General features: G+C 43.1%; 1 protein-coding gene across 1 annotated transcript in view; it reads right to left on the bottom strand.

The window, feature by feature from the left end:
- The window catches only part of RCL1 (RNA terminal phosphate cyclase like 1), a 63,431-nt gene that overhangs the window by 8,386 nt on the left and 34,255 nt on the right, over positions 1–20,790 (bottom strand). The window contains exons 6-8 of the mRNA XM_005683699.3: positions 11,167–11,292; positions 7,098–7,254; positions 3,175–3,278 (exon numbers count right to left, since the gene is read on the bottom strand). Of these exons, the coding sequence (XP_005683756.1) occupies positions 3,175–3,278; positions 7,098–7,254; positions 11,167–11,292 (387 nt within the window). The remainder of the gene's footprint in view (positions 1–3,174; positions 3,279–7,097; positions 7,255–11,166; positions 11,293–20,790) is intronic.

Raw genomic sequence — 20,790 nt, forward strand, 5'->3', positions numbered from 1 at the left:
TCCAATACCAGTGCACTGGAAGAACACAGAGAACTGTGGTCACTGCAGTTTCCGATCATAAACATTTTCTAAAAGCTCTAATTAAGACGCTCATTGATATGTACCCATAATTTTAAATGAAGTACAAACTGTCCCTAAACTGTAAAACTAAGCTTTTTGAAGGGAATGTAGAATCACCATTACCAATTGTAAACCACCCAGAACTCCACAAACTGAAAAGAAATAAGATTCTTCACATTACCACCATGTCATCCAATACTATTTCATTTTACTGGGGGAAAAAAAAAAAATCTCTGGCTTTCCCAAAGAATTTCATACCTATTGACTTACTTTCTCAAGTAACACAGAAAATCATTACCAGTCACATCCTGCAATAAGAGAAAAGATGAAAGTAGAAAAACAAGGGACCCTTATTTTCCAGAAAGGGTTTTTGAAAGCAACACTGCTAGAAAAAAAACTATCCTGCCTAATCCCAGTGCTCTGTAAATACATTTTTAAAATTATTTATACAAATAAAAATGTGAAAACTGCCAGAAGAAATACATTTCTTTAAACCAAGGAGGATCTTGCTTCTGATTTTCTTTAGAAATCTGAGGTTACAGAAAGCAGATTTTTACTATTTTAACCTCACATAAAAATAAGTGTGATAGTTTGGTCTCCAAAGTTCCTGAATCCAATTAGGATAAGCTGTCCCCTCAAGCCATCTACCTGACAGTGGATTCTATCCTTTTCACCATTAACATAATGTAAGTAATGCCTGTATGTAAACAGGTGATGATAACTTTGTCTGCCCTGCAGCTCATGTATTTTTCCCCACCTTTGCCCTGCATCACTTTGGGCTTCTGGAGCTTTCCATGATGATTAAGGGAAGAAGGGCCCCAAATAGAAACAGTTTTCAAAAAAACACCCCCTCCCACCACCACCTCATGCTAGTTTACTGAAAGATGAGAGGCTGCCCTTTCCAAGCCCCTGGCCACTCCTCTTGCAGGAGGCCCTGGGAGGCGGGTAACCCAGAGGAACATATCCTGCGAGCTCCAGCCCCAAGGCTCAAAACACAAAATTTTGCAATTTGTCCCACTTCTGTAAAGCTCCATTCAGAGCAGACTACTTTGTTTTCCAGGAGATGTGTAATTTTAGGCAAGGTTTCTGGAAGACAAGACACTGCAATTAATGTTTAGTGAGGGAGTGTGTCAAGGACACAGGAACTTTAAAAAATGTCCAGTCACATCTTCACCATCTCCACAGAGTTTGCTGACTTAAAAAGACTATACAAGGCTCTGTAGCAAACTGAAAAAAATAAAACTCTAAAAGCAAGAGAAAATAAAAAAGTGTCAAGGAAAAATAAAAATATACATTCCATTTTTCACATAATGTTCTGCCAAACCCCATGCCCCATGACCACACACATTTCTAGACGCTGCCTCAGGCTGGGTGAGCGGCCAGGCCCCGAAACCAAGGCTGGGAAAGCAGCAGCGATGAGACTGGCTAAGAAGCTGGAGTGGGCTGTGATGGTCACACAGCTGCCAGTCACTTCCAGCAAACCATCACCGGAAAGCCAATCTCTGCACTTAGGGTGCTGTGCTAACTGTAAAGTCTCTCTCAGCAATGTTGATTCCTCATGTCAGCATGTCATTTAGGATTAGTCAATTTCAGATTTCCTGTCCTGTGAAACATTTACTTTACACAAGTTATCAGGAGATAATGTGGTCCTCACCAGTTTCCTGCTTATCTGTCTTTCCACACTGCTAACAGAATGTATTCTCTTCCATTTCCTTGTTTCAGAGAGCCTTCCACCATCAACTTACAGGGAAAAAAAAAAAAAGCCTCCAGAAGAATCTTCTGGTCTCTGCCCACACCACCATGGTCCAGTGGTGCACCAGTCCCTCTGCAGTGCACACCCTTTCTCAATGTGATGGCACCACCATTCTTCAGTTATCACAGTACTGTACCTTTCAGATATACAGCATCGGTACCATGATAACCGAAAAAGGACAGTTCAGTCTCATATCTACCTGAATATTCCCTTGCACCCAAGGCCCACTCCTCCCAAGCTACCCACCCATAGGTGGCTACAGAACGATCTTCAAGTACACAGACACATGTACAGAGATATCAGTGCTCAGAGGGGCTGTTCACAGCAACCTCACTCACTTTCAGTAATGCTTTTTTTCACTGTGCTGCTTAGAATTCAAGCCTTCTGAGGATCTGCTCTTTTTGGATCTCCTACTTTAATAACCCAGCAGTCAACTTCTGATAACAACCCCTTGCCCTCAAACTCACTTCTGCATTTCCCTCCTAGTCCAGTGGTATTACTATGAACTTTGTCTTTTGAACAAAAAGGCAGTCCTTTTTCCTATAGCTAGAGAAAAGAGGAATGTTGATGTATGGCAAAACCAATACTATATTGTAAAGTAATTAACCTCCAATTAAAATAAATAAATTTAAAAAAAAAATAATTTCATGACTGCAGTCACCATCTGCAGTGATTTTGGAGCCCAGAAAAATAAAGTCTATCATTGTTTCAAAAAACTAAATAAATAAATAAATAAAATAAAAATTAACAACAACACCCAAGCTATATATAATAGTATACCTCCAAAATGGAAATAAGGTCTAAAGCACAGACAGAACTGTCAAATACTTATCACACAGCTTTAAGGACATGGGAGTGACAGATGGACAGGAAGAAACTGTAGGAAAGAAAAGAAGGCCGAATCCTTGAGACACCAGATGAAAACGACAACCTCCAGCTCATTTATGGATTTGTACAATCAAGTGTCCACAGGACAGTGTTCAGTATAACACTTTCGTGGTTTTGTGCAACTGGAGGACAGAAGTGAAGTGAAAGTCGCTTAGTCATGTCCAACTCTTTGCGACTGTCCATGGAATTCTCCAGACCAGAATACCAGAGAAGGTAGTCTTTCCCTTCTCCAGGGGATCTTCCCAACCCAGGGACTGAATCCAGATCTCCCACATTGCAGGCGGATTCTTTACCAGCTGAGCCACAAGGGAAGCCTAAGAAACTGGAGTGGGTAGCCTATCCCTTCTCCAGGGGGATCTTCCTGACCCAGGAATAGAACTGGGCTCTCCCACATTGCAGGCAGATTCTTTACGAACTGAGCTACTAGGGAACAGAAGTGGACAGCATAAGGAGGCTGAAAGAAAACAACTCACGTGTAGGGAGAGAGTGGTCCGAGCAGGACTTTGGAAACATCCTGCTGTCCAAGGGTCATGAGTAATAGAGCCAGGCTCTGGTTGGTCGAGTCCACGCATCCACCCTGTAAATAAAAACACTTTAAAGATTAATATTGTACCACTCAGATAATGGAAAACCAATCAAACAGAGGGAGGAAAAAAAAGACACAGATGCCCAGGGCAGACACACAGAAGAGCAAGCTGCAAAGTTCGAGCAATAATAAAACTGAGTAAGGGTTTTTTAAAGAGTTATCCTCATATTAACAACTGTAGGGGGTTAAACTAACAGTTAATCAAAATAATTGTAAGAGTTGAGACTATCAGAATCAATAGACATTGAAGTTCACTGAGGTATATCTAAGGAAAAATGAAACTTTCCCTTCATAATTAAACCCATAGCAGTACATACAAGCAAAAAGGCAAAATCATTTATAGGCAAAGCACAGGTAATTAACACAGGTTAAGTGAATTACATTTTTACTCATTAATATCTTTCAGAGAACACCACATCTAATCTGACATGAAAGGACCCTTCCCTTTCAAAGGTCTTACCTGAAACACTTAATTAATTACATTCAGAAACTCCATGCCATGTCCCATTAGATTCCCCTCTTCAGCTCTTCCTGTGTGCCTTAGAACTGGAGAACCTCCCAAATCCAATCCCTCCACTCTTACTATTTATGCATTATCTTTCATTTTCCCTGTTCCTTCAAATCAAGAAGCAGAACAGAATTCTTTTCAAAAATTTCTCCTGAAGTATAACTGCTTTGGTTGCCTTTCTTTTTTCATTCTTGAATTTCTCAACCACTTTAGCCATCCTTACACTCGATGTGTGCATTCCTGCTGTTTCCATTTGTGCGTTAAACAATGTCTTTACTTCAGATCATTCTTTCTGGGATAACTCTATTTAAAGCAATTTCTTTAGTCAGTTCGATAGCTCTATTTACTCGTTTATTCGGCTGCACTGGGCCTTAGTTGCAGCATGCAGGATCCTTAGTTGCAGCTCATGGGCTCTAGTTCTCTGCTAGGGATTGAACCTGGGCCCCTCGTGTTGGGAGGATGGAGTGTTAGCCACTGGACAACTTCCCTTGTTCCTAAAACAATTTAAACGTGCACTGTAAATAGTGAAAGCAGGATGGCATCAACATATTTTGCACACATCACAAGAAATCTAGTTTTTCACCATGACACATCATCGTTCAAGGCTAGAATCTCCCAGACTTTGAACAGGTTAGGTGGTCGCCTACTGCTGCTTATGTGAGCACAGCTCTCTCCTTTTTCAGTGTGTGCAGGGTAGGAAGTAAGTCAATTCCCTGATGCAGACACTCATTCTCTGCCATTAAGACTTCCTACATTGGAGTAAGAAAATCAGGAAGTGGATCCTCCAGCCAGGCTTTATGAAAATCTGCTCTTCTTAAATCTACCTGAGTTGATAAAGGACAATATTTATCTCCTTTAGTAAATTTTAGAACAAGAGTTATAGCACATATATTTCCAACTAAAAGGAAAACCTGACCCCATGGAGAATATATGGACCAACAACACTATTTCTGTTTTACAGAACTCACTCGTTTCATAAAATTAAAACTGTTCTCTTTAGTCTCTGCTTCCTATCACTATAGTGCTATTCTGCCATTCTCAACTGATTTTTATTTATTTTACTAATTTATTTATATTTGGCGGCACTGTGTCTTCACTGCCGTTTGTGCAGGCTTTCTGTAGTTGCAGCTAGCCGGGGCTTCTCTTCCTTGTGGTGTGAGGGCCTCTCACTGGAGTGGCTTCTCTTGTTGAGAAGCACAGTTTCTAGAGCACAGGCTCAGTACTTGTGGCACATGGGCTTAGTTATTCCGAGGCACGCGGGTTCTTCCTGGACCAGGGATCGAACCCGTGTCCCCTGCATTGGCAGGCAGATTCTTATCCACTAGGCCTCTAGGGAAGTCCCTCAACTGATTTTTATTATGTGCTGAACCAACACTTCACTGCAATAAATATATTAGGGTCTGTGTACAGGACACCATGGACGGAGTGGTGGGGCCACTCCAAAAGCAGAAGATACAATCCTTATGGCAAGTAGCTTCAGTCTCACTATAAAGATGAGATATGAGCAGGAACCAGTAACAGTTCAAGGTGAAGATGAAGCTATGCTGTTGAGGGCACCAGGACTGCCAAGGTGGTGGGGTAGGGGTAGTCATTCACCCGGCACCAGAGAGAGGCTTTGTGGAGGTGGGGATTTGAGCTGGCCCTGGAGTGATGAGCAGGATTTGGAGAGGGAAGAAGAACAGGAGGATGGGGGAAAATATGACCCAGGGCCAATGAGGAACAGCCAGGAGGCCAGCCTGAAAGTGGCTGAGTGTTCTCTTAGGAGAACTGTGTGAAACTGCAGGGACAAGGCGGAGCAGGGAGGCTAAGGCAGGGCTTTTCTCATTGGGTCAAGGGTTTTGATTTTATCCTGGGAAAGTGAGAAGCTGGTGAAGGTCTCTGAGCACAGGAGTAACAAGATCAGATCACTGTTTTAGGGGGGGAGACTTAGACTGAAGAGGATGTTGGAGAGAATGTGGAAAGGATTTCCTCTCTGCAAGAAGGGAAAGCTAGTACGTCTAATCAGAGGAGGTTGGTGTGGAAGGGGAGAGGGTAGTAGATGGTGCCAGAGAGATGGATAGGCTAGGGTAGTTCCAGAAAGTCTGGAATGGAATCAAGAGGGCTTGGTAACTAATGAGACATAAATGGAACAAGAAGAATTAGATCAGAGGATTAAAACTTTGGTAAAAATAAATGGTACCAAAGGAGATGGATTTTTATTACTTATTTAAACCATGTCACATCACAGACTTACAAAGAATTATTATAAAAACAAGAAGCATCTTGATCCTTTTTAGCAATTAAAGATCACAGACCCACACAAAAGAAGTTTTCTTAATGATTTTAAACAAAAAAACGCAGTCCAGCCACAATTAAATGGCTTAAGGTAGAATTTAACTAGAGTAAAGAAAAAAAAATAATAACCTAATCCAGACTGCATGTTTTCTGTCTTGTGGACTGGTAGACTGTGCTTTCACCCTGAGGCTTATAATCTGCCATTTATGGAGATATAAAACCCACATTCCAGCTGTGCCTGTGGGCTCCCACTGGGCTGTTCTGTAATGAGATACATCCACTTCCCAGGTCCACTGGAAAGAGACAGGAGCGTCGATGAATGTCTAAGCAAAATGACCAGCGGTGCAGGCTTGTCTTCAGTATCCTGTCACCTTTTCTTTGTCTCACCTTCCCAAGCCCCTGCTGTGCTCTGACACAGGCCTGCCTTCCTTAGACAGTCGTCAACACTCCCAAACACTGTGCAAAGTTGAGCCTATTACGCTGTTTTTTATCTGAATTAACTGTCACATACAAATCCAGCTTTCCAGTTTCTCTTGAAAAATCTGAGAAGAACGAGCCCTCACCCATGCCGTGGTAACGACTGGGGGTCTGAGAGAAGGTGCCTGCTCTGGGCAGGGCAGTGCGTGCCCTTCAGTTGGCCAGTCGCTGCCTAACCTGCTTCATTTTTCATCCCCTCCCTCGTGCATGACTCTGTTCTAGTTCTCTGCCCTCCCGATCGTTAAAACTTACCTGCTGTTTGTATCAAACCAATGGGGCTGAGTCTCTGCTCACTGCTGCTGCTGCTGCTGCTAAGTCACTTCAGTCGTGTCCAACTCTGTGCGACCCCATAGATGGCAGCCCACCAGGCTCCGCAGTCACTGACTAGTTAGCTAACCCACTAAGCTAGTTAATGCTGAATTGTCTAAAGGGTAGGAAGAGGTTAACTCCTTGACTGAAGCCCTTAAAAGAGAAAGAAAGTTGCTAATGAAGAAACATGGGAACTGCTTCCAGGTGCTCCTCTCCCCGACCTGCAGAAGCTGAGGACATACCCGGTAGATCTCTTCGAGCAGCAGCCTTGCGCAGTTCCTGCCGAGATCTTCAGGCAGCATTGCTGTGCCCTGGCCCTGTGGGTTGGAAGCCAGCTCAGCACTGAGAAAAGTGCCATTGGTGGTCTCGGCAACCAGGGACAGCCCAAAACCCGGAGACCTGGAGGTTCAAAGGCACAGACACTGAGTAGCGTATGAAGCAGGGTTTGCATTCACCAATCAAAAGAGAAGACAAACATCTTTTGATGGCACTCTGTCTGGTTATATTAGGCCTTATTAGAGTTCCTAGCAGCTCACACTGGGAATACACATGACTCAGTGAGGGCACACACATGGCAAAACCACTGCTTTCCCTTTCAGCCCTCGCTTCCCCGACACCGTACACTGTGAGAGTTTGTAACACTCCATGTGTACAGCCACCCTAACAGCTACCAGATATTGAGTTCTACTCTCAGCCAGTTTCTGAGCTAGGGGCTTGACATGACTCTGCAGAGTAAATATTACCATCCCACCTTAGAACTGAGGAAATGGACAAATCAAGCAACCAGCATCAAGTCCACATGGCCAGAAAGAGATTGATATGCACTTCAAACATAGGTGTTCCAGAAGCCAAAGACCACACAAGTTCTCCACTTGCTTGGCCCTCACTCAACCACCCCAGAAATGCAAGCAGCCTGGGGAGCACCTGATTACAGCTCTTCTTGAGAAACAGCAGGTTGTTGCTCCGTAGCGACGAAGACCACCCAAGGAGAAAGGGCCTAGAGAAGCTACACCTTTATGGTTTTGTCCCCACGGGACATCGGTAACTCAGAATTCAATGAATATAATCCAGAAACCAGTACCATATTCTTGCCCAGGTGTTTTGACCACCAGCAGCCAGAACCTAACACCCTTACCAGTCCAGGACCACAAATGCCTTGTGCACTCCTGCACACAAAAAACATTTAGGAGAAAGTTTCCACATACCCAGGAACTGGGGCACACACAGGCCCCTGCTCTCGTGAGGCTTAGTGACAACCAGTTTGATGTAAAACAAAATCAGTTGACAATAATAAACACAAGCATCTCCCCACAAAACTTCTAAATGTGACCCCTCACATCTACCTTGCTCAGTCCCTTTTAAACAAATGTAATTGATCCTTGAATAACACAGGTTTGAACTGCTCAGGTCCAGTGACACAGATCTTTTTTCACTAAATACGGACCCCAGATACAGAGGAACCAAAGATGGAGAGCTGACTGCTGGTTTCAAGTACAGGGAAGTTCAGCACTCCTAATCCAAGCGTTGTTCCAGGGTTAGCTATATACAGCTCCCAGCAGTCACTCCACATGCAAGCACGATACAGCCCTGCCTCCTTTAACGCAATTCGACATACATGCTCATGAAGCACCTTCTATGTATCTAGCACAAAACTAGCCAAAATACTTGTTTCAGAAAAACTACATGTAAAATTAATAATGTACTATATGAGCTCACAACAAGGGGGAACTATACTGGTTGGTCCTTAACTTCTTAAAAAAAAAAAAAATTTGATTGTCTACGCAGCCAAGGGTTAATAACACCTGCCAAGGGAAGAGGGAGCAGTGAGAACACAGGTTCCAGGGCACTTTGAGTCACACTCAACAATCTAACACTATACTTCCCAGCATCATCATGGGACATTTAGAGAACAATCTCAAGATGCCTATGACTCACTTGACCAGGGGCACCCAGCTCATCAGCAGAGGTAGTGGCACAAAATGACAAGGAGAAAACGGAGGGAGGAAGGGCCAGGAGACAAGCCACCATCACCGCTCTAACCCACTTAACTTGTAGTTCCTAAGCACTTCCAAACTTTTCCATCTGTGTGAAATTTTTGAGGTATGTGTACTTATTACAATGAACTTCACATTTAATCAAGATTGTTCCATTTGATATCGTATTTGTTTTAAAGAAAACAACACGATAACATATTATGCTCTATGCATGTTATGCCGACATCCCCCACCCCCCAATTTGGGGTATGTATATTATCAGGCCTATTTCAAGTTATGCTGACAAAGCAGCTAATCACCAAGTGACCTCACTTAAGATGGCATTAGTACAGTTTATAGATAACGGGCTCCAAAACTTTCTAATTGATAAAGGGTTAGATTTTTCAAAAAGTCACTTTGGGAATCAAAATGGGACCACGCTGGACAAATGTGTACCAGACAAAGAACTGACACAGGCCACCAAGAACTGCTGGCTCCCAAAGCCCCAGGGCATGGCCACATAGGATTCTCACTCCCAGAGTTCAGCAAGCTTAACTTACAAGGACATTTCACTGAATTAGGAAAGGAAAATACCTACTCATGACTATAATTTAATAAGGGAGAAGGAAGATCACTGTTTGTCAACCGTAACTTGTTATTTAGAAAGCAGAATGCAAATTTAACATCGTGCATTGGTTTTATAGGTAAATTTTACCTGTAAAACAAGGCTATATTATGCCTACATCTCCATACACATGTGAGCTTCCTACTCATTATTCGCAAGTATGGGCCTTGCGCAGCCCTAGGGTTGGCTGCTCAATGACGGCATTATGAAAAGCCACATTCTAGCTGGGAGCACAGCCTTTTGGTCTGCTCTGCTTCTTTGTAGAGTGAGAGGCCAGATGACAAGGCACCACAGAGATCAGGCCACTCAGACAGCTGCTGGCACCACCTATCCTCCCCGATCCCTTGTAATTCCCTCCCCCCAGAAAACAGCTGACACATAATTCCAGACCTGCAGCCAAGAAGGGAGGAAAAAGGCAAGAACGGCATTAGCAGCTACCATTTCTGCAGCACCTACTATGTGCCCAGCATTGCATTAGGGGCTTACATATGGGATCTTTTCATCTTTACAGTAACAGTAACCTAGGCATTATCACTCACATGTTAGGAATGAGGACACCACCAATGGTATTTGAGCAATACACCAAAAGTTTGGGACCATCACTGACCTTTCCAATTCCCAAGGAAACAGCCAGCTTCGCACACAAATCCTTTCCCAACTCTAAGCTCTGACACCACCTCCTCTGTTGCTCTGGACAAAGAGCCACCACTGCATTTGTGAAATCTCCTTTATCTTTTAGTTAGGCCTCATGAAGGTCAGAGATCCCATAACATACTTGCGCCCTTCTTTCCCCTCTCTTTCCTTCTTTTCCTGAGGTTAAAGAAAGCTCAGAGGAAGGACTATGAAAGGATGAGTTGTGGTACAACTTAGGAAAAAAACTGATTTCTTATCTCACAATTGTCAGTCTCTAATGTTCTTACTTTTATAAGACACAACCTGAAAAGTTCAGGTCCAGAGTGTAAAGGTACTGTCATTCACACTAAAATGGCTCAGCAAAAACAGAGAAAACTCACATACAAGGAAAGCAAATTTGGCAAAATAATCTCTACCTACAAGTAAGAAAAATATACAGATGTACACTGTATTATCCTTCCAACTTTTCTGTACGCTTAACATTTTCATAATAAAAAATTAGTGGTTTCTAAATATATAACAAAAGCCTAAAACAGTTTCATTACATAGATCATCATTATTAACTTTTTATGTTCTAATGTGAGGTTTTCCACAAAGGCTCTAACTAAACCAAATTAAAATCTGCAATAACAAGTTTCTCTGGCTCCAAGGGTGTCGTTCCCCTTGATGGAGAGAGACGCCGACTGGCACTTAGACCAACAAAGGATTTTTTTCCCTAAATTGTTATTTACTCAGGATGGGAGAACTTTGTTTACTTTACTTTTTAGTGGGAACAGAGTGCAGATGGGATTTAAAGCTGGAGGCACTTTTATTAATAGCTGGGTTTTAATTCCCTGAGGCTGGTATTTCAAACCCTCATCACCCAGCACTGGGCACGGTGATGCTTTCCATGTGATAGGTGCTCAGAATATACTTGGTGGTGACAATGGCAGTAAGTCAGGAGGAAAAAAAATGTGAATCATTCTTCCTCTGGTTGCCCAACCTCAGAGCTGGCAGCTTAAGCTTCAATCAGAGACCAGGAGGATGAAAAATGCTTAGGGAGGCTGCAGAATTAGGCTCCCCAAATGCACAGACACTTACTTCCCAGAGTTGATGCCTTTCATGTGGTCTGTGTAAATATAGATATCGGGTAAAAACTTGTTGAGGATGCTCCTTGCAGAATCCACAATCCGGTTTGCCATCTGAGGTGATACACGTACCGAATACCTGCAGCTCAGAGTTAAGGGTGTCATTCTGCTTGGACTCCACAGCAGAGAAAAGTCAGTCATAAAGCTAGCAAATATTTGTAGTACTGCCATTAAATGATGCTTCTAATTTCATTCTATTCTCCACCTGTATTTAATTACTTAACTTTGTAGTGTCACAACTCAATTTTTACATTATTATTTTCATTATTATATAATTTTTGTATTGTTATAAAAAGTCCTTGATGAAAAACATCCTAACAATATAGACACTTGGAAAGTATAAAATAAAAGCTGCCAACCCTGCTCTAGATTGCCTACCCATTCCCTCTCCCCTAGAAATTGTTCACCTCAATTCTGGAACAAGTAAAGGCAATTGCCCCCTGTATGGCATGAGCCAGACTCCCTTTGAAGTATTCTCTGAACATCCCCACTGCTGTTCTCCGTTAAGTCTTTCTCTTAGAACTAAGATCAGGACAGATACCCCACTGGGACTGACCTGGGCCCCTGGGTGATCCAATCCACCCCATGGTATGCTGACAAAAGAAGCAGAAAAAACATTAGTAAAAGAACATAGTGGGGCTATCTATATAGGTCTAAACAGGTTTTTAGCTTAAGAGCCTATTTTCAATTATTTAAGTGCCGACAATGCTATTTATGGATGATACAGGCTCCTTGCAACTGCTACCTAATGGTCCAAATAGTGATAATTAGCACTTTTACAACAGGACAGCCTCAGACAGGAAAGATATTGGCAACTCAAATCAACTCAAATTTAAAAAGTGCTGCTTGAGGAACTGGAAACTACTGCCTCAAATTAAACTTTATTACAGAGACTGGTTCTCCCCAAATCAACCAACCAAATAAAAAATAAGTATGTACTAAGCACTTCCAATGTCCGATGTATGGTTAGGGGCTGGCTGTGCGTGTGGAACGAGGGGCTAAAGAAACGAAGAAGTAACAACACACAATCTTCCCATTACTCTGATCCAAACCCCAGGCACAAAGTTCCTCAGGAAAAACCAGGCGTGTGGTCTCCTCAGCCCAGCCCAACTGTTCAAAAATTACTGTCAATAACACATTTAATTTTCATTTGAGCTGTAGAAACAAAAAGCAAAGAACCTAACTGGCATCAAGCTCCCCTTTCTGACCCATGCTGGACATTCACCAAAAGATCCAGCTCCCACGTGTGAGGGAGAAGCTCCCAGTAACTCCAGGCCCTCCTAGATCTTGAGATCAGACCCCTAGTCTGCTTGGTTCATCCCCAACCCAACACCACCATCCCCAGTTCCATGAACCGAAGTGTCCAAATCCCTCAGCCTGATCTACCTGCCTCCATTCTTCCAACCTGGAGTTTCCCCTCTCTCCTGAAATCAACCAGGATGCCCCAACTGTGGTCTGTACTTGAACTTACCACACATCTCCCTTCATATACACTCAGGCCGTCCTTGCTCTCCGATAACACTGCACGCTTCATAACGAAAGGGGCTCTACCTCTGTATCCCTCACAAGTCTCTCATACACTACTTTTGTACTCAGAAATACTCGATAAATATTTGACTTGACTCAAAGGACAAACCCCAAATGAGGAAAGAGTAAAGAGGGATTTTTCAATACACACACACACACACACACACACACACACACACACAGCCCAGTTACATCACCACCTCCTCTGTCCAGAACGTACTTTTGACCACAGACAGCTTCGACAAACAGTCCCAGGTCTCATACCCTTTGGACCAGGAGGGTGCTGTCCCTCTGAGGCCTGAAGTGCCCATATTCTGCAGGAAAATAACAGATGTCACTATTCTGATATATAATCCCATGGTGCTCGTGGCTTTCAAAGTTATTTCAGGTACATGATCATCTTATTTTATGCTCATAGTAACCTTGAGGTAAGGCCATGGGTTTCTGCTTCAGGGCTCTCACTGAGGACAACAAAACCAAGATTTAAAATTAAACAGATGCGACTTCCCAAAGGCAACCTTCTTCCCGGATCCCTCCAGGGATGTGGAAATTCAGTAGGTAAAAGTGCTAATCAGGGCCAATGGAAGCGTATACTAGAATTCAGGCACTGGAGTAATAAGGAAAGGAACTGTAAAGCTGGCTGCATCCCAGAGTCATTATGGAGCTCTCTAGCTTGTTATGGAGGTCCTACCAAGACTGGCTAAGAGTTCTAGAATCGGACTATCTGTGTTAAGTCCCAGCTCCCTTAAACTGCATCATTCTGGAACCAGTGTGCTATTCCTGGTGCTTCCAGCCTTGCACAGTGGTGGTATCATAGCTAACAAGTTTTATCCAAGGTGTGATTATTGCTACTTGAAAACCTGGTGCCTCCGCATCCTCATTGTTACAAAAATAATCATAATACTCTCCTTCACAAGGTCTGGAAGCTCAATTGAAACAATGCATGTCAGGTGCTCAGCCATGCCTTGTGTGTAGTCGGAGCCCAGTGAATGTCAACTACTGCTTTTCCTACTGGTAGTCCAAGGTTCAAACCCCAAAGCAGAGGTTCTTTCCTCTCAGGAGTAAGAGACCTCTCTGAGAATCTGGTAAAAGCCATGAACCCTGTCTCAAGAAACACGTGAACACACAATTTTGCAGACGATTTCAGGGGCCTTTTATGAGTACCATACTAAGAACTCATATCCATGAAAGATAAGTTCATGGCTACAGGGCATATGGAACTCCTACCCTTCACCCTCCCTGGTGTTACAAGTCAGAGAAGGCTAAGGAGGTAGGGTACGTGTGAACACAAAGAAAGAGACTCACTCTCTCAGTACTCTCCCTACAATTAAGAGAAAGGAAACCAGATCATCCAACAAACTCCACCTCACGCCCCTCTCTTGCCTCCACCCCAGCTTCTTCTCTTGACTCTTATACATCCAATCATGAACTACTGGGACGGCATCACAAAACTGAAAGACAGTGTTTCTTTCTCTCTCAGGCAGTGGGGAGAATGAGAGTGGGTGGCAGTAAGTAAACGGCAACCGCACTGTCCAGTCACAGCTGCTGGCAGGAATGCCACCAGCTCCCCCCCAGGCCCTGGCCAGTCAGTCAGAGAGACGCACTCTGCAGGGATGGGGGTAGCGGAACCACACAAGAGAATGGGGCTACTTCTCCCAGCTCGAGCCCTCCTACAGGGAATATAACCTCCAACCTCAGCCTTGCAAGTAACAAACCCCTGCTAAAGCTTTTTCCAAAAGCAGCTCTTTTTTCCCAGGCTCCAAAGCTGGCCAAGAAAAGTGATCTCAATTCAAACCCACATTCCTTTGGGGTATCTGTGAAACGGGCAGCTTTGCAGACCAGCAGCTGGAATGTCTGGTTTGCAGACAGGGATCTGGGCAAGGATGCTGTGTCGACTTTCATGGGGAGTTTAGAGGTAGGACTAGAGTTAAGGCTAAATGGGGAAAGGCACAGGTGTCCTATCCCCAGCCTCAAGGAAGGGGAACCGCCTGGGACCTCACCAGCATCCTTCTGGCTCAGAGCCTACACAGGGAATGTTCGAAGAACACCAGAAAAAAGCAGAGGAGGAACAAGGTTACATCCCACATGCCTAGGGTACAACAGCTGCTTCAGCTTTTATGTAAAACCCTGTACAATCCCAGAGCTTTCCCTGTTTCCTGGCATCTTCATCAAAGGCATCAAAAAACTTACGAGGCTTTTGTACACCTGGTAGAGAGTACATGTGAGACCCCAGTGTGACAGCCTCCATGCAACCCATGCTGTTACCACAGGACTGTGGTAAACAAAGAGAGCACACCCTGGAAATCACATTTCCAAACTAGCTAGGATGGACTCCAAGCAGAGTTCACTGCCATGACACAGCACTGAAGAAACAAACCTCTAAATAGAAAAAACAAACTGAAATAGTTCTGAAAGTGTGTAGGACTCTGTGTACAAGGCCATTAACCACAACATTTTTGGCAACAGTGAAGAACAGAAGACATCCCAATGGCCATCAACAGGGTTTAACTTGGAATTTGTACACAGTGAAACTCAATGTTAAGGAGAATGAGGTCGAGCTGTTAGTAACTAGGGGGGCTTCCCTGGTGGCTCAGGCAGGAAAGTATCCGCCTGCAATGTAGGAGACCCCAGTTCAATTTCTGGGTTGGGAAGATCCCCTGGAGAAGGGAATGGCAACCCACTCCAATATTCTTACCTGGAGAATCCCATGGACAGAGGAGCCTGGCTGGCTGCAACCCATGGGGTCACAAAGTCGGACACGACTAAATGACTAAACATGCACATAAGAAACTAACGCACATCAAGCAAAACAGGTATCTCTGGTTTTTAAAAAGAAAACCCACCTACTAGCATCACCAGGCTTCCCAGGTGGTACCTGTGGTAAAGAACCTATTTGCCAATGCAGGAAACATAAGTTCAATCCCTGGGTCAGGTAGATCCCCTGTGAGGAGGAAATGGCAGTCCACTCCAGGATTCTTGCCTGGAGAATGCTATGGACAGAGGAGCCTGACTGGCTGCAGTCCACAGGGTTGCAAGGAGACGGACAGAACTGAAGCAACTTAGCACACACTTGCATCACATTTCCATTCCTCTATAACCTGTTTCTATCTCCTAAGAGTCGGAGGATATGAGAGTCGACCATTACCTTTAGACGTCAACGTAAGCATCCATCAACCTGGGGGTTCCCTGGGAAAGGTACCATTTCTCCTCCACTAGCCATTTTCCCCCCTACGCACACAAGTCTTGGCCCATGGTTGGGCCCAAGGACAGTCCTGCAGAGAACAGACATTAATCCAGGGAAGCTTTATTACAAGTTCCTCTGTTCTTGATGATTCCTAAAAAGAACTTCAGGCAGCACCCCAAGTTTGATCTCTTATCTCAGCAACAGCTCTCTCTGTCCTGTGGCTCTGCAATCCACCCTACATTGCGCCTTCACTACTCACCATGCAATCTAGTCAAGGCCTCTAAAAAGGCAATCCACTCCACAGTTCCTTTCCTCCAAGTAAGACCACCCCAAAGCCTCTTGAAAAATACAAAACTTGACTTTAAGCCCCTACCACCCCTAGAAGACACATCCTTTCTACTCATATCAAATCCCCACCAGGAAAGCCATCATCCAACCCCATCTGGCCCCCCACCTCCAACACTTGCCCTTACCATGATCTTGTTGGCACCTAGAATTCTACCACTCTTAACATCTGAAACCCCGAAATACGACTCCCTAAACACAATGTCAAGTTCTTCTACACAACATATACATCTATATCCATTAAAACTGTGAAGGAAAAAAAAAAAAAACAACTGTGACGGTTTCCAACCCCATGACCACGTGCTTTCTCCAGGCTAGCGTAAGGAGTGCACCAGCCATCGCTCCAATGACACGCTCACCAATACGCCCTGTAATCCACCCTTCTGCACATCTCACTCACCTGGTCGGTCCACACCCAGTCCTGCATGAAGACGGCCCCCTGCCTCCTCCACTCCTCCTTCTAGGCTGCCAATTGCTGCTAGACTAACCATACACCACACAGCTAGCACCATGAAAACACCTCACTTCAGCTGAGCCCTTACTGCAGTCCCACAGCCTTTTTCTTATCCCGAGTTACTATGCCCCACTGGACACACCCCTCACAATGCCTAAGTGGCCCACATCTTCGCTGCCCTTGTCACATTCCCTTATCACACCCCTGCCAGTCCCCTCACCCTGGAACCCATCCTAACTCAGTAAAAATTGAAAATGCCTCCTACCCCTTTCCAATCATCATCAAAATGCTCCATCTAGAGTCATTTTTACCATATGCCTGCATTTTCAATACATCTCCTCTTAAATAATAATAATAAAAACAAGAGCAGCCACCATTTACCAAATACTTACTTATACCAGCCCAGTGTCTCATACTATACATCTATTACTCCATTTAAACTTCATTAGAGCCTGGCAGACTAATGGGGTCACAAAGAGTCAGACAAGGCTGAGCACAGCACAGCATAGCACCAACAGCCCCACACAGCAGTCATAAACGGGCCCAGTGATAAACGTGTCAACCAAAGTTTGGGGCCAAAATCCCAACATCGGTGAATGGCAAAGCCAAAATTAGAACCCACATCTGACTGACTCTAGCACCTGTGCTTTAGCTTTAATCACCTGTTACCTTGCTTTGTCAGTCTCCCTCTCTCATGTATAAATCTACTTAACCTACAAAAATACTCAAATCATCAATCTTTTTGTTAAAAAGAGGGGATGTCCTCAATTCTTTTCCTCAAGTTATCACCATATCTTTCTTTCCATTCTCTTTCCTGTCAAAGTTCTTGAAAGAGTAGCTTCTGCTTGCCACCATTTCCCCCCATCACTCTGCAGCCCAGAACTGGTTATCTGGCCTCTGACTCCAACACCCGCTGGAAAGAGCCCTCCAGGTTATCAGCAGCAGCCTCCTGTGAATCCCTCAGCTTGGCCTAATGCTCACTCCTCTGGGCCCTTTAAGGCACTGATTTGGCTTCTAATAAGCTACATTTTCTTTTCTCTTTTTTAAAGAAAAAAACCACTTGCAATTTATTCATAAACAAAGAGTCAATACCTTGATACATAGAGACTTTCCCTCATCAACTTCCCTTTATCAGTTTGTATAGGAAAAGCAGAATAAATGATTGACTTTTATTACCGATTTTCAAAAGAATGGGTCGATTTCCAAGGATGATCAATACAGGGTTTTTTTTAAGTATCAAAATAAATTTGTGGATGTAACCTTATTTAATGTGTAATCAATCGGTCTGTAGTTATTTTTATTGGTAGTTAGACTGTCCCATCTTTGGCTAGTAGGAGCCACCTCCAGTTGGCTTCTGTATCCTTTTGACATGACTTTAGTAGCCTTTGACAGCTTCCTTGATGTCTGGGAATTTTACTAGATACTGTTAAATTCTTAATCATAGTAGTTACATTGTCTCACCTTCTCACCAACCTTTCATCAGAATATGATGTCAAGCTTTAGTTTCTTTACCAATCTAACTAGTGAGAGATGGCATCTCAGTGTAGTTTTAATGTATTTATTTTTAATTGAAGTATCACTGATTTCTTTATTCCCCATTCAACTCTGATTTTCCCTAGTCTCCCTTCCTGGAAGAACTTTGCTTTCTGCTTTCAAATCTTAGTGACCTTTCAGGGTCCCACCCTCTTCTCTTTGCCTTCTACATGGTGGCTGATGCTTTCCTTGTCCCTGAGTTCTACATCTCCTAGGAAGTTCTACATTCCCAGCTTCTAAGTCCTTTCTGGACTTATCCATGTACTTACCTGGAATCATAAAACCCAACATGAATAAAACTAAACTTATTTTCACTGCCAACCACATGGCCACAACCCACCCCAAACATTTGCAGCTTCTATCTGAACAAATATGTCTATTCAGGGGTATAAGTGAGAAGCATCAAAATCATACTCAAGGACTCCCTATTCCTCTAGCACAGACCCAGGTGATCACTGCATCCTATCCATCCTGCCTCTAGGAGACCTCCATAAACTAGCAGCCCTCACCTGTCCCCAAGCTACAACCCTCACCAGCTCTCTTTAGGGCATGATAATTCCCTACTATCTCTGCCTGTAAGTGAGTGCAGTGAAGAGGTGCTTTTGTTTTGTTTTGTTTTCCAACTCATACCTACCAAAATTTCTACAATGAGCCAAAAACAGCCAAAAGTTCTTTCTGTACCACTGGAGTTATTTGGTTAATGTGCAAATTCTAAATTCTCTCTCCTAAAGAAAATTACTGATTCTGAATGACGGTCAATTCCTCAGCACAGCCTCCAGTCTTCACAGGCTCCTGCTCTCACTTTTTGTCCCATCTTCCACTACCAGACATCCTTGAGTGACCTGCATTCAGGCCACACCACATTGCCTGCCGCTCCCCAGAACGGCTGGGCACTGTTCCCTCCACACAGGCCCACATTTCCATCCGCAGCACTCCTCCTTCTTTGTCCCGCTTTACAAGCCTCTATTCTTCAAGCTCAGTCCAAATGCCCTGTCCTCTCTATAGGAAAAAGCAGAGGTTAAAGGCATGGGCCACAGAGACAGGGTTCAAATCCCAGCTCTACCATTACTAACAATGTTATATGGGAGTAAATTCCTTAAGCATTTGAAGCCTCAGTTTCTACATCCACAAAATAGGATGGAAGTGAATTCAGACTCACTTTGAGGTTAAGAATAAAGTATATAAAATATAAATGTATTAAACTCCACAATCAAAATACATAGAGTGGCTGAATGGATAAAGGAAGATCCAACAAGAGACAAATGAAAATGAAAACAGAAGGTACCAAGATTTACGAATGCACCAAAAGGAGTACTAAATTTTACACTGATAAGTGCTTTCCTGGGCGCCTGATGTCCGCTGCCAGCATTCAGAAGTTGTTTTGTGGAATTTACTCAGCGTTCAAATGTTCTTTTGATGAATTTGTGGGGGAGAAAGTGGTCTCCCTGTCCTATTCCTCTGCCGTCTTAGGACCGCCTGATAAGTGCTAACATTCTTCCTATGAAAGGAAGATCTCAAACAACCTAACTACGCTAGAAAAAGAAACCAAATTCAAAGTTGGCAGATTAGACATAAATAAAACAGAAAAACAATAGAAAAAAATTAATGAAATAGTTGATTTTTTGAAAAGATAAAAACTGACAAACCTTTAGCTAGACTAAGAAAAGATAAGACTCAAGTAAGGAAAATCAGAAATGAAAGGAAACATTACAACTGATGCCACAGAAATTGGAAAACATCGTGAGGGACTATTATAAATGACTATATGTCAATAAACTGGACAACTTAGAAGAAATAAACTCCTATACACCTAAAAACTTTCAAGTCTGAATCAAGAACAGAGAGCTTGAACAGATCAGTTACATGTAAAGAGATTAAACCAGTAATGGTGAATTCTACCAAACATTCAAAGAAGAATTAATACCAATGCTTAAACTTCTAAAAAAAATCTAAGAGGAAACACTTCCAAACTCATTTTATGAGATTAGGATCACCAAAGCCAACGACAATACAAGAAAACTACAGGCCAATATATCTGACAAACACGGATGCAAAAAAACTCAAAAAAATTAACAGAGTTCAACAGCACATTAAAAGGGTCACACAACATGACACAGTTGTATTTATCCCTGAGATGCAAGAATGGTTCAACATATGCAAATCAAACAATGTGACACATCACATTAACAGAATGACGAATAAGAATCACATCATTGTCTCAATAGCTGCAGAAAAAGCATTTGACAAAAAACACTCTTTCATGATATAAAAAAAAAAAAACCAAAACCCTCTCAACAAATTAAGCATGGAAGCAACTTACCTCAACACAATAAAGGCCATATATGAAAAGCCCAAAGCTAACATTATCTTTAATGGTGAAAAACTGAAAGCTTTTCCTATAAAATTCAGAACAAAGCAAAGATACCCACTCTTGACATTTCTATTCAGCATAGTACTAGAAGTCCTACCCAGAGTAATTAAGTAAGAAAAAGAAAATGCATTCAAATTGGAATGGAAAAAGTAAAATTATCTCT

The sequence above is a fragment of the Capra hircus genome, chromosome 8, assembly GCF_001704415.2.
Source record: "Capra hircus breed San Clemente chromosome 8, ASM170441v1, whole genome shotgun sequence".
Lineage (NCBI taxonomy): Eukaryota > Metazoa > Chordata > Mammalia > Artiodactyla > Bovidae > Capra > Capra hircus.